General features: G+C 51.9%; 1 protein-coding gene and 1 long non-coding RNA gene across 7 annotated transcripts; one reads left to right on the forward strand and one right to left on the reverse strand.

The window, feature by feature from the left end:
* Positions 1 to 1047: 1047 nt before the first annotated feature.
* Positions 1048 to 3226, reverse strand: LOC132541716 (uncharacterized). Its single transcript, XR_009552815.1, has 3 exons — positions 3009 to 3226; positions 2035 to 2148; positions 1048 to 1733 (listed from the first exon to the last, which is right to left on the reverse strand). It is a non-coding gene; the product is annotated as an uncharacterized LOC132541716 (long non-coding RNA).
* Positions 3227 to 3602: 376 nt separating this feature from the next.
* On the forward strand, positions 3603 to 11858 carry C1QL1 (complement C1q like 1). 6 transcript variants are annotated; one of them, XR_009553007.1, is made up of 3 exons: positions 3603 to 4495; positions 4598 to 4748; positions 11261 to 11392. XR_009553007.1 is itself a non-coding variant. In XM_060203329.1 (3 exons), the coding sequence occupies exons 1-3, from the start codon at positions 3899 to 3901 to the stop codon at positions 11438 to 11440; spliced, it is 915 nt and encodes a 304-aa protein (XP_060059312.1). In that variant the 5' UTR covers positions 3603 to 3898; the 3' UTR covers positions 11441 to 11858. The 6 variants fall into 6 exon arrangements, 5 of the variants coding, with proteins under 5 accessions (XP_060059312.1, XP_060059315.1, XP_060059313.1 ...); XM_060203329.1 differs by having other exon boundaries at positions 4611 to 4748; positions 11261 to 11858; XM_060203332.1 differs by having other exon boundaries at positions 4732 to 4748; positions 11261 to 11414.

The raw sequence follows: 11858 nt of genomic DNA on the forward strand, positions 1-11858 counted from the left end.
ATCATAACATATCTGTTTCTACCATTTCTTCCTGCCTGTGTCCCCTGCTAATCTGCAAGCTCTTCATGGTACCACTTAGGACTGATTTTTGGATAAACCACCACTAACACCTGGCAATGCCTAGTTAAGTATTATCAGTAAATGTTTACTAAACCAACAAGTGAACAAATGAATTCAGATTTACCAGCTGATGAGTCAGGATGAGACAGCCCCTCTCATCACTCAAAAACCCAGACACACACAAACACAGTCTTACACATTCACACCCACTCATATTCATTCAAAGAACCCTAAAATATCATGGAACAGCCACCCAGTTTCCTAAAGTCAGCCATGCATAAATTACTGTATTCACCTTTTGTTGCATCTGCCACACACCACCCCTGTGCCCAGTACTTCCTCCCCTCCCATGGTATGAGGGGGGTTGTGGAAAGGAAGGAGTTCCATTCATAGGAGGGGAAGCAAAGCCAGACATTCAGGCCCCAACAAGGGTGGCATCTGATATACACTGCACTGCTCCAGAACCCTTTCCTTCCAGAGTACACTGTTTTCCTAGGGGAAAATCTGGGTCCCCGGTTTCAGTAGGTGATTGAAGAGCCTTAGGAGAGAATCAGAACTCCACATTCCTTTCTCACCCATCTACTTCTTCTTCTTCTAGCGTTTGCCCTTCTTCCGTAGCCAGTCAACAGGTCAGGTTGAAAGCTGTCAGGAGCTGCTTGTTGCTGGCTTTGAAAGTGACTGGGATCCATGTGGATTCAGTCGGCTAGGAAGGATCGTCAGTTTCCCCAATGAATGGGTACTCACGGGATGCACCACGAGAAGGTCGATCCAACCCATCTACTTATGTCTCTGAACTAGGAAGCACAGGGCCATCACCCTAGTTTACTCTGTTGTTGCCAAGTATAACAATCTGCACGAAGAAGGCAAGCTGAGGGGCCCCAGAGCCCCCAAAGAAAGGCTTTCTTAGCTTTTAGGTAGAATATCAGATTAGCCACAATTTACTGGATGCCCTTTATTGTCGTTGTATCTCAGTCAATCCTCACAACAACCCCTTTTCCAGAGTAGGACACTTGAGGCGCTGCAGATTAAGAGATGAGTCTAAAAATCACAAGATAGGGTTTGGCCAGCAGAACTCTAATTCTAGAATCTCCGCAGGCCAGGCTGCAGACTTTGGAGTGAATGAGTGTGGTGGAAGGTCTGGGGGTCTTTGGGTATTAAACCTGGGAGCTGTCTCCCAAGGCAGCACTCCCAGTCACTACCAGGCAGACTTTCATGTCTGGGTCAGGTGGTGATGGAGGTGCATGGGGTGTGCACAGCAGCTGACTGAAGCAGCGGGGGGGGGGGGGGGGGTGTTCGGATCCTTCGGGCCTGGGCGTGATAGGAGGCGGGACCTGGCGAGCCGAGGGGAGGCGCGGTGCGGGTGGCCCCAGCTCACAGGCTAAGATGGCTGTTAATTAAAGTGCTGGCAGCAGCTCTTCTCTGCAAAGTTTGAAGCCGTTATTTTCCACTCCAGCGAAGCGGGGAGAATCCGGCTGGGCTGACAGAGACGCCACGCGGCGGCCGGGGAGCGAGCGCTCTCTCCCGCGGGAGGGGGGGGGGTGGGTGGGGGCAGGCGCTCATGGACGCCTGGGCGAGGGCAGTGGGTGGATGGATACTCGGGTTCGCTCCTCTGCCAGCCACGGTTTCCTTCGAGGTCTCCGGGAGGGGTACTGGGGATGGGCGAGCACCTGGGGCTGGCAGAGGAGCGTTAGAATTAGAGGGGTGGACTGTGCAAATCCTTCGCTAAAGACTCGCACTAGTCCCTTGGGTCACCAGCCCTATAGCTCTACCGGGAGTCATACTGGGAGACACCGCGTGGGGAACAGGAGATTAAAGTGACAGCCAAAAGCCAAGGAACTGTTCCTGAGCGTGGGGAGGTCTCAGCTCCCCAGAGGATCCCCATTTCACCCACGCCCTCTCCCCGCCCTCCCCTACCCCGCAGTTAATATCTTTCTCCTTTCCAGCAGCGAACAGCACCTGGAGACCTAGTCTTACCTCAAGCATGGAAGAGCTTGGTGTCCGGCTGCCAGTTCGAGTCCCAGCTCATTAGTTGTGGTTGTATAATTTTGGGCAAACCTCTGAACTTGCCAGATCCTCTCAATTCTCCATCTGTAAAATGAGAATAATAATAGGCTTTAACTCTGTGGATTAGTATGGAGATCCAAATGTGATTGAGTATGTAAAGCACTGAGCACAGGGCCTGAATAAATGCCATTCACTGAAAATGTTAGCTCCCTCGTGATGACCGAGGTCACTGTAGCCTGGGCTCAACTGCCAGTGCTTTGAGGGTTCTTTGCCCCCCGCATGATACCCCTGGTTGAGTCCCTTCCCTCTGTCTCCTCTTCTCATCTCCTATCAGCCTTCAGTAGGGAAAGCCAGAGAATCATAAGGATCAGGAGATATGTGAGCTGGGAGGTGGCCTCTCCAGAGAAGAGAAAGGCTGAAGGGTCATTTTCTAGGTGAGAGCCTTCCCAGAGGGGCTGCAGCTGGGAAGGTGAAGAAAGAGCAGTGGAGCAGTATGAACTGGGCCTCAAGTAATGTGACAAATATTTTGATGAAAGCAGACACATTTCAGTTTATGCAACCTAAACATTTTACTGCACTTGAGAAAGGGGACTGCCTCATACAATCTGGGGAGAATGGGAAGAGGAGGGCTGTTGGGGAGGCTGGGGGAGACCAACCTCTCATCTTGTAGGCTGGAAAAGGAAGCCACAATCCAGAGACATCATTGCACTAGTCAAAACAGAGAGAAAATATGGGGGATGCCTATTTTTTTCAACCCATTGTCTAAAAGCAGGAACAAGGAAAAGTGATTAGAGGATAAAGCAACTTGGTCTGGCTTGGAGCTCGGCGAGGAAGGGACAGAAACGAAGTGTAGACTCAAGGGCACGGCAGTCTTGGGAACAGCCAGGAACAAGAAGAGTGGTCGTTTGTGCTCAGCACTCAGGGATGGGGTTGGGCACCCTGACCTGCATGCGATCCCAGGATCTCTCTGACAGTAGTTTTGAGTGAATAGTTGATTTCCGATTCTCCTTTCGCTCCCAATTCTTCTCTTCCACCACTCCTCTTTCTTGACTTTTCTTGGCCTTTCTTGGCCTCCCCTCTCTGTCCTCTGTTGACCAGAACCTCACGCCTCCCAGGCTCTGAGGGAAGTCCCCCCCTCCCACCCCGCGCTTCACTCTGTCGGGTTTTTCTTCGCAATCGACCCTCAAGCCCTCTGTTCCTCGCCCACCCCAAGTCTCCTCGACGCTCTCTATCTCTCCTTTGCCTCTCCTCCATTCACTCTTTGGTTCCTATTCTCCTTTCCTTGTGAGAGTCTCTCTTACTCTTTCCTCTCTCTCTTTCTGCCTCTTCTTATTTCCAAGTCTGTCTTGATCTCTTTCAGTCTCTCCTAGCTCTGGCCGGGGTCTCTCCGGGCCTCTCCCACAAGGCCCCTCCCCTCTGGTGGGCGTGGCACACCTCCCAAGGTCCAATTAGGCTCCCACCCTGCCATTAGTCCCACCCCTCGCGGGCGCCGAGGCGCGAAACGGGTTGGGCTGGGCGGTGGCCCCGGCGCGCGGAGGAGGCGCGAGGAGCAGGGCTGGAGGCGGCCGCCGCGGCGCGCAGTCCGGCGGCTCAGCGGGAGGGAGGCGCGAGGCTGGAGCCGGCGGCTGAGCTCCGCAGCACAGCCCGCGCAGCTCGGCGACCCGGGCTGGGCCCCATGCCCGCAGCCCCACTAGACCACCCTTGAGCGCGGGCGTTTCGCCCGCGCCCCCCGCCTGTCGGCACCATTGCCCCGACGGCGCGGCCGGGCGGCCCGGCGCTCCCCAGGCTCCGCGCCGGCCGGAAGACGCTGCTGGCAGCCGCCGCGGGCGTGGTGATGCTGCTGGTGCTGGTGGTGCTCATCCCCGTGCTGGTGAGCTCGGGCGGCCCGGACGGCCACTATGAGATGCTGGGTACCTGCCGCATGGTGTGCGACCCCTACCCCGCGCGGGGCCCCGGCGCCGGCGCGCGGCCCGACGGTGGCGACGCCCTGAGTGAGCAGAGCGGCGCGCCCCCGCCCTCCACGCTGGTGCAGGGCCCCCAGGGGAAGCCGGGCCGCACAGGCAAGCCGGGCCCTCCGGGACCCCCCGGAGAGCCGGGTCCTCCGGGCCCCGTGGGGCCCCCCGGGGAGAAGGGTGAGCCGGGCAAGACGGGCCCTCCCGGGCTGCCTGGCGCGGGGGCCAGCGGCGCCATCAGCACGGCCACCTACACCACGGTGCCGCGCGTGGCCTTCTATGCCGGCCTCAAGAACCCTCACGAGGGTTACGAGGTGCTCAAGTTCGACGACGTGGTCACCAACCTCGGCAACAACTACGACGCGACCAGCGGCAAGTTTACGTGCAACATTCCTGGCACCTACTTTTTCACCTACCACGTCCTCATGCGCGGCGGCGACGGCACCAGCATGTGGGCGGACCTCTGCAAGAACGGCCAGGTGGGCCCGGAGGGGGCGTGGGCTGGTCGGGGAGCAGGCACCCGGGGTCCCAGGGCAAGTGGCTTCAGGGTCGGAGTCTGAGGGCGCAGGGTGGACCCGCAGTGGGACCGCTTAGGCACCCCGTGCTGGGATGGCTGGAGCCCGCTGGTTCTCCTTACCCTTCGGTTCCTGGGCGCTTGATCCGAAGCGGACGCTGCTGGAAACAAGGAAGATAAATCCACCTAATCTGAGTGCAGGGCTTCCAGTCATGCAGGTTGGTCCTGGGCGGGAGGGTGTGTGGGGGGGTGACCCTTGGGAAGTGGCATCTGAGAGAGGGACTGGGGTGGGGGTGGGCGGGGGGGGGGTGGATTCTGGTTGATACCAGAGAGGATAAGCTAGAGTAAGAATGGGCTCTGCAGAGACAGTCTCAGCCCGCGGCTGCCCAGGCTTCTTGTGCCCAAGACTGTTTTGGGGCACAAAAGCGAAGGGAGCCTGGGGTGCAAAGTCACAGCTGCAGTACATCCCCACCCTTCTTCGGGAAAGGGCCTCTGTGCCTCTCTGATAGTCTGAAAAGCCAGAGACAGTCCCTTCCCGCGGGGGTCAAGCTGCCAGCACCCTGGTGGGAAAAGTTTTTTCCTCCTGAGGTAGAGCTAAGAGGTAGAAACACCCCCACCTTTCCCAGCTGCAATTCTGACTGTGAGAAGATCCTTTTCCTTCCATGTCCCCTCCCCCCAACCTCAGAGAGCAGAGCTGGCAGGTCCAAGGTGGGAGGATGGTGTGTTGTGTGTGTGTTGGGGGGGGGGAGTAACAGGGGGACCGCGCACCAGACTGAATAAAGTGCATGGCTTTCTTCTAGGACCTGCTGCCCTGGGACCAGTTTAGACCTAACTCTGCCCTAGGGTGGCAGTTTTGCCAGATTCCCTTTCTTTTTCCAGTGCTCCCAGATCACTGTGGCTTGACACCTCCTACCCTCCCTGGTGAGGTCTAATATTCCCATGGAAGAGGGACCTTCCTAACTCTGAACTCTGAGCTAGACTAGTGGGAGTTGGGAATAAATCTCCTGAGATTAAGATCCAACACCCTACTGGAGCCCCTCCCACTGCAGCACTCTACCTTTGGGGTGGGAGAGAAAACAGGCATGGGGAGTCAGCAAAAAGTCTAACAGGTTCTTTTAAGTCTGCCCTTTCCTTTGCTCACCTATTTGTTTCTCCCTTTGGTTTATGTCTGTCTGTCTCATCCTTATGCCCGTATCTCCGTATCTTCCTATAAGACTATATGGTTCTCTGGCCTTTTTTTTTTTTTTTTTAAGCCCATCTTCTTCATTCTTGGAGTATTTCTCTCTACTTGTGTCTTTCCTCTTAGCCATTGGTTACTGGCCAAACAAGAGGATCCAGTATCCATCAAGGAATTATTCTTCAGACAGCCCCACTGTTCTCCTTATTAATCACCAATAAGGGACACAACAATGTCACCTTCATCAATGAAATGTCTTCCTTTCCCAAAGGAAGTCTGGACTGGTACCAAGCCAAGATTTTGCTGGATGAACCCACAGTCTGGTGAAACAAGGAGGTGACTTTAGAGACTTTAAAAGACACGGCATTTTAAAGATCTATTTATTTATTAGTGAGAAAGATGGAGAGAGAGAGATCCAGTACATCACTTTGGCACATAGGATGCTGGACTCTGACATTCAGAGAGTGCAACCCTTTATCCACTATGCCACCTCCCAGGCTGTAGACCCAATATTTTATCAGTTCAAACCATTTCCCCAGTCTCCCTCAGAAACAAGAGAAGTGGGGCCCATACTGGCATCCTTATACTCTTTGTGACATCTTCCAGATTGTCCAAGAGACTCATCTAAAGTCACCAGTCATTTCACATACTTGTTTTGATCCCTTATTAGGAACCAGGTTTGGGACATGGTACCAGGTATTCAATAATCAGTCTTGGCAGACCTTAGGGTTTATGCCAGGTAACTAGCACTGCTCAAAAGTAACGATAGAATTGCACACCCCAGCATTTGCTTTGTGAAGGGAGGACTAGGATCCCAAATGACAACTCCTGTCCTGAGAAGTTGTTTGGAGGTAGTGATTCAGGGAGACCTGCCCCTGCTCAGGCCAATCTAGTAGAAGGAGAAGGTTATAAACCTAGCTTTCCAAAGTGAAGAAACACAACTACAGAGTGACAAAGCAGTGTTTGAAGGTGTCTCTCTCTCCCTCCCTCTCTATCCCCTTCCCCTCTCGATTTCTCTCTGTCCTATTAAATAAAAGTAAGAAAATAAAGGAGGGGGGAATGACTGCTGGGAGTGGTGGATTCATCATGCATGCACTGAGCTCCAGCAAGTAAGCCTTATAACAATGAAGAAAGAGTGAAAGAAAAAGAGAAAAAGGCAGGCAGGCAGCTAAGGAGAAAATATAAAGGTCAAGTGTAGACCTGAGAGGTTGACAAGAGGATAGTTAAATAAACAGGGAAAAAAAAGTGATGGGGCTAGACACACAGTGGGGGTTGAAGAGGTGCCTGCTCCTTCCATGCTTGTAGGACTAGGGGTGCCCTGGACTCTGGTTTTTTTTTTTTTTTTTTTTTTGCTTCCTGCCTGCTGTTGTGAGGCTTCCAGAATTTCTTCAAAGGCAAAGCTGAATCTGGACCCTGGACAAGGTTGGGGGAGTCACCACCTTCTTGCTTGATACAGAAGTGCCCTCTCTGTTCTTATATGAGGTCTACTGGGCCCTCTCCTTAGAGGTAGCTTTGAGTCACCACTACATAGCTTGATGGAATCAAGCTCATGTCATTAGGACACGGAACCTAAGAACTCTGAAGAAGGGGCTCTATATTGGGGGCAATGTCCTAGGTGAGGTGAGCTCTGCAGCTGCCTCTAAGATCAAAGTTCAGATGGGTCAAAGAGGACATGCAATTGATACACTGGTCTAGGGGGGAGGGGGCTGTGGGGATACACCAGGGCCTCTGGCCAGGATACCACTTGTCCAGGTGAGGGGGCTCAGTCAAGGTGAGTATTGCAAACGGGCAGGGACTTAGCAGTCTAAGTGAAGTAAGGAATGCTGGGTTGTATACATTGAGGGCTTTGGCATAAAGACCTAACTGGAGATCACCGTCTCTCCTGATGATGGAAGAGGGGTCACCAGCTATCATTTCTGGCCTATGGTGTCATTCTTCCTTCCTTTTTTTCTTTCCTCTAAGATTGGTTCATTAATTTAGAACTGCTCAGCTCTGGCTGGTGGTGCAGGGGATTGAACATGAGACCTTCAAGTTTCAGACTCGAGTCTTTTTACATAACCATTATACTATCTCCCTAGCCCTTATTTATTAATGAGAGAGAAGAACATTAGGGGGAGAGAGGGGGGGCGGGGAGGAAGAGAAAGAAGAGAGATTGAGGTGGTGGAGCACACAGAGCATCACTCCAGCACATTTGATGCCAGGAACTGAACTCAAAACACCATATTTGAGAGTCCAGTGTTTTACCCACTAAGCCACCACTCAAACCTTGGTTTGGGGTATGTAGGTATATGTGTGTGTTACGGGTGTTTTGTTTTATTGCTCACTGGGGCAATCCAGGACAACTTTTTCAGATAGACAGTGATGTGGCCTGGGAGGTGAATAAAATGAATAAAATGTTGGACTCTCAGATATGAGGTTCCTGGTTTGACCCCTGGCATTGCAAGTGCCTGCCAGAGTGATGTTCTGGTTCTCTATCCCTCCTGCCCACTTTCATCTTATCATCTTATCAATAAAGTAATAAAGCTTTAAAAAAGTGACAAATATACTACAGCATGCAAGCTTTTTTTAATGTATTATTATCTTTATTGAATAGAGACAGCCAGAAATTATGAGGGAGGGGGGTGACAGAGAGCGAGAGAGACAGAGAGACACCTGTAGCCCTGCTTCACCTCTCATAAAGCTTTCCCCTTGCAGGTGGAGACTGGGGGCTGGAACCCTGGTCCTTGCACATTGTAATGCATGCGCTCAACCAGGTGAGCCACCACCTGGCCTTGCAAGCTTTTTTTTTTTTTTCAGTACAGTGGGGCCTGGGCTCAGACCTGAGTTGTGCACATGACAAATAAGCTCACTCACCTCTAATGCCTGGCACATGAAGGACTCAGTTGATGTAGTAAAATATAAATGTCTCTTATGGACCACAGTGGATGCCTATGGGTGCCACATCTGTACACCCCAAGACCCCAGCATTGATCAAGAGGCAGGGACATATTTTCTATCACCCCAACCCTCATTTCCAGGCTCCAGGTTAGACCACAGCCTTAGTTTCCCTTCCCTAGTAGTCTTTGAGGAGGTAATTCTATAGCACCCCCTTGTGACAAGTCCCAGACTTGCTTTCCTGTTTTCAGGGCAACCTGGATTCCCCAAACTCCCCCTCCAGCCCTAGGAGGACCTGGATGCCTGATCTCATTTCCATCTTGTGCAGAGAATCAGAACCCCTGATTTTGTTCCTGTATCCCCCACAGTCTGAGGGTGGGAAGGCATAAATCTTCTCTGCCTCCATGGATAATTAGGATAATCACAGCCACAATCATGGTGATGAATAAATAATAAACATAAGCATAACTGTTCTGATGCCTGTCATATCACCAGGAGATTCTTGATGACAAATAACTGTATTGTAATGGTTTTGGCTATTAAGAATCACACTGTTTTAATGAGTAAAAGCTAAATTAATCTGGGTAATGAAAATAATTGTTATTAGTAGTAATTTATTAACAAAGATAATGAAATGCATGTGTAATAATAAATATTACTAGGATTACGGCCCAGGGAACAATACAGAAGTTTGCTGCTTGCTTTCAGCTCTTTCTAGTAGCTCAGAGCTCCATCAAGATATTTTTTCTTCACCATCAAAAGGCCTATACAAATGTGGCCGTGGTGAGCAAGATTTTCCCATCCATTTTCTTTCTTCTCCCTTCCTCCTTCCCTCCCTTCCTTCTCTTCTACCTTATTTGATAGGACAGAGAGAAATTTAGAGTGGAGGGTAGATGAAGAGGGGAAAAAAGAGAAAGATACCTGAAGATCTGCTTCACTGCTCATGAAGCATCATCCCTGCAGATGGGGAGCGGAGGCTTGAACCTGGGTCCTTATCCATGGTGACATGTGTACTCAACCAGGTGCACCACTGCTCACCCTGTCCCCATCCAATTTTTTTCTTTTTTTTATATTTATTTAATTTTGTTGCCCTTGTTTTTATTGATGTTGTAGTTATTATTGTTGTTGCTGTCATCACTGTTAGATAGGACAGAGAGAAATGGAGAGAGGAGGGGAAAACAGAGAGGGGGAGAAAAAGATAGACACCTACAGACCTGCTTCACCACCTGTGAAGCGACCCCCCACCCCCGCAGGTAAGGAGCCGGGGGCTCAAACGGATCCTTACACCAGTCCTTGTTGTGGTTATTATTATTGCCATTGTTGACATTGAAAGTGTCTCTTCCTCCTTTGGTCCCCCTTCACCCTTAGCTAAACCAGACAGTGTTCCAAAAGTTCCTTTCCCAGCAGAAATTGAGGTGAGAAAAGGGACTGGAAGAGTGTGAGCTTTAAATGACAGGCTGCATGCAAATACGATGGGTCCTCCTGTTGCTGGCACTGCTGCTGAGTCAGCATTTTCAGTCCAGCTGAGTGACAGTTCTGCCTCCTGTCCACGCCGAGGCTGGGCCTCTCCCCTGATTTGTCTTGGTCTAGCCCAGACTGTCAATCCTTGGGACACTGCCATCAGGAAATGGGGAGAAGCCTGAGTGAGGAAACCCTTACTAGATGTAACCTCCCACACACAAGCAAGGATCTTGAAGATAGCTGCTTACTTCTCATTTTGCATCCAGAATATCCTGGAGAGGCACCCAGAGTCTAAGGTGCAGGCTTTGCATTGCCTTAGCTGTTGAAAGGAATGCAGAGAGAATTTTTCCACCACTGCATGCCCTCAGTATCTGATGTCAGACGTCCCAAAAATGAGTGTGACAGGCATGAAGCCCAAATTCTAGCACTCCCTTGCTCCATTCTGTTGCCTCTCCACCCCCCACCCCACCCCAAGGGCTGGCAAAGATGTCAAAGGATGACTAGGATATAAAGTCTGTATTCCTTTCCACCACCACCCCTCAACTTGTGAGCCAAGACCCCAGAAGTTAGAAGCCCTGGGGGGAAGGACAGGGAGACTATAAGTCACAGGTGTAGCTATAGCTCCTTGGAAACCAGTTTGCAGAACAATCTGAGCCCTGGGAGGGGAAATAATTATTAAGCCTTCCATCTCACTACTCCCATATGAAAGACACCAAAATGAACTTCAGGCAAGCAGTCCAAAGATTGGGTCCTGGTACTGGGGTGGTTGCTTAGTAACAGCCTAGCATTGATCCAGCCCCCTGAGCTATGGGGCCAAGGTGTGCCCTTGCATCCACCCACTGATACAAGGACTGGTGGATATGGCTGAAATGTAAGGCATCATTTATTACACTTAAAAGTAGAGAGAGCATCCATGGAGATCCAGAAAATTCTTCTCTGCCAAGAGAGTTTTAAGCTGGGATATCCAGAAGCATCACAGATAGGCCTAGAGTTGCTAAGGAGGCAGAAGACATCAAACCTTGAAATTTAGAGCTTTTCTACGTGGCTGCTTCCCAAATACACAAATTATAGTCGGGAGGAGGGGCGGGGTATGAGAAGGGAGGTAAGAGCCCCCAAAGGACTGCGTGGAGAGCGTGGCTGCCATACCTCTTAACAGTTGCTTCTTTCCGGCTCCCACACACCTGCCCGCCTCGTTCTTGGCCCTCCTCGCCCCCGCAGGTGCGGGCCAGCGCCATAGCCCAGGATGCAGACCAGAACTACGATTACGCCAGCAACAGCGTGATCCTGCATCTGGACGCTGGCGACGAAGTCTTCATCAAGCTCGACGGAGGCAAAGCGCATGGCGGCAACAGCAACAAATACAGCACGTTCTCCGGCTTCATCATCTACTCCGACTGAGCTCCCCGCGGCCCCTTCACCCCCGACCCCTCCCCGGGCAGAGCAAAGGCAAAGCCCCTCTCCCACCCGCCCACCCGCATCTGCAGGCCCTCCCCGGCTTTGGCGCTCTCTGCCTGTCTTCGCCTCCGACTGGGGTCCGCAAAGTCGGCCCAGGGCACCACTTTAGGGTCGTGTGGAGGCAGTGAGGACCCAGCCCGCCCGCATTGTACATTTGTACCATAGGACTGCTACCTCCCACACCCGCCATCTGCCCCAAGCCAGGAAGGTCTTTCAGATACTCTGCCCTCCCACTGGGGGTGGCGCACCGACTTAGGGGAGGGTTGAGTTGAGGGGCTGGATCGCCTCCCACAACCCTCTAAAGTCCTGGCTCTGGCTGCGCCCCCATCTGACCAAAGCTATAATAAAACTTTCACCTTGA

Source organism: Erinaceus europaeus, chromosome 12, assembly GCF_950295315.1.
Source record: "Erinaceus europaeus chromosome 12, mEriEur2.1, whole genome shotgun sequence".
NCBI lineage: Eukaryota > Metazoa > Chordata > Mammalia > Eulipotyphla > Erinaceidae > Erinaceus > Erinaceus europaeus.

Coding starts and splice junctions, on each gene's coding strand:
- C1QL1 (XM_060203329.1), top strand. CDS start 3,899: ATGCTGCTGGTGCTGGTGGTGCTCATCCCCGTGCTGGTGAGCTCGGGC. Junction 4,496..4,610: donor ACCTCTGCAAGAACGGCCAG/GTGGGCCCGGAG, acceptor GGGACCGCTTAG/GCACCCCGTGCTGGGATGGC. Junction 4,749..11,260: donor CAGGGCTTCCAGTCATGCAG/GTTGGTCCTGGG, acceptor TCGCCCCCGCAG/GTGCGGGCCAGCGCCATAGC.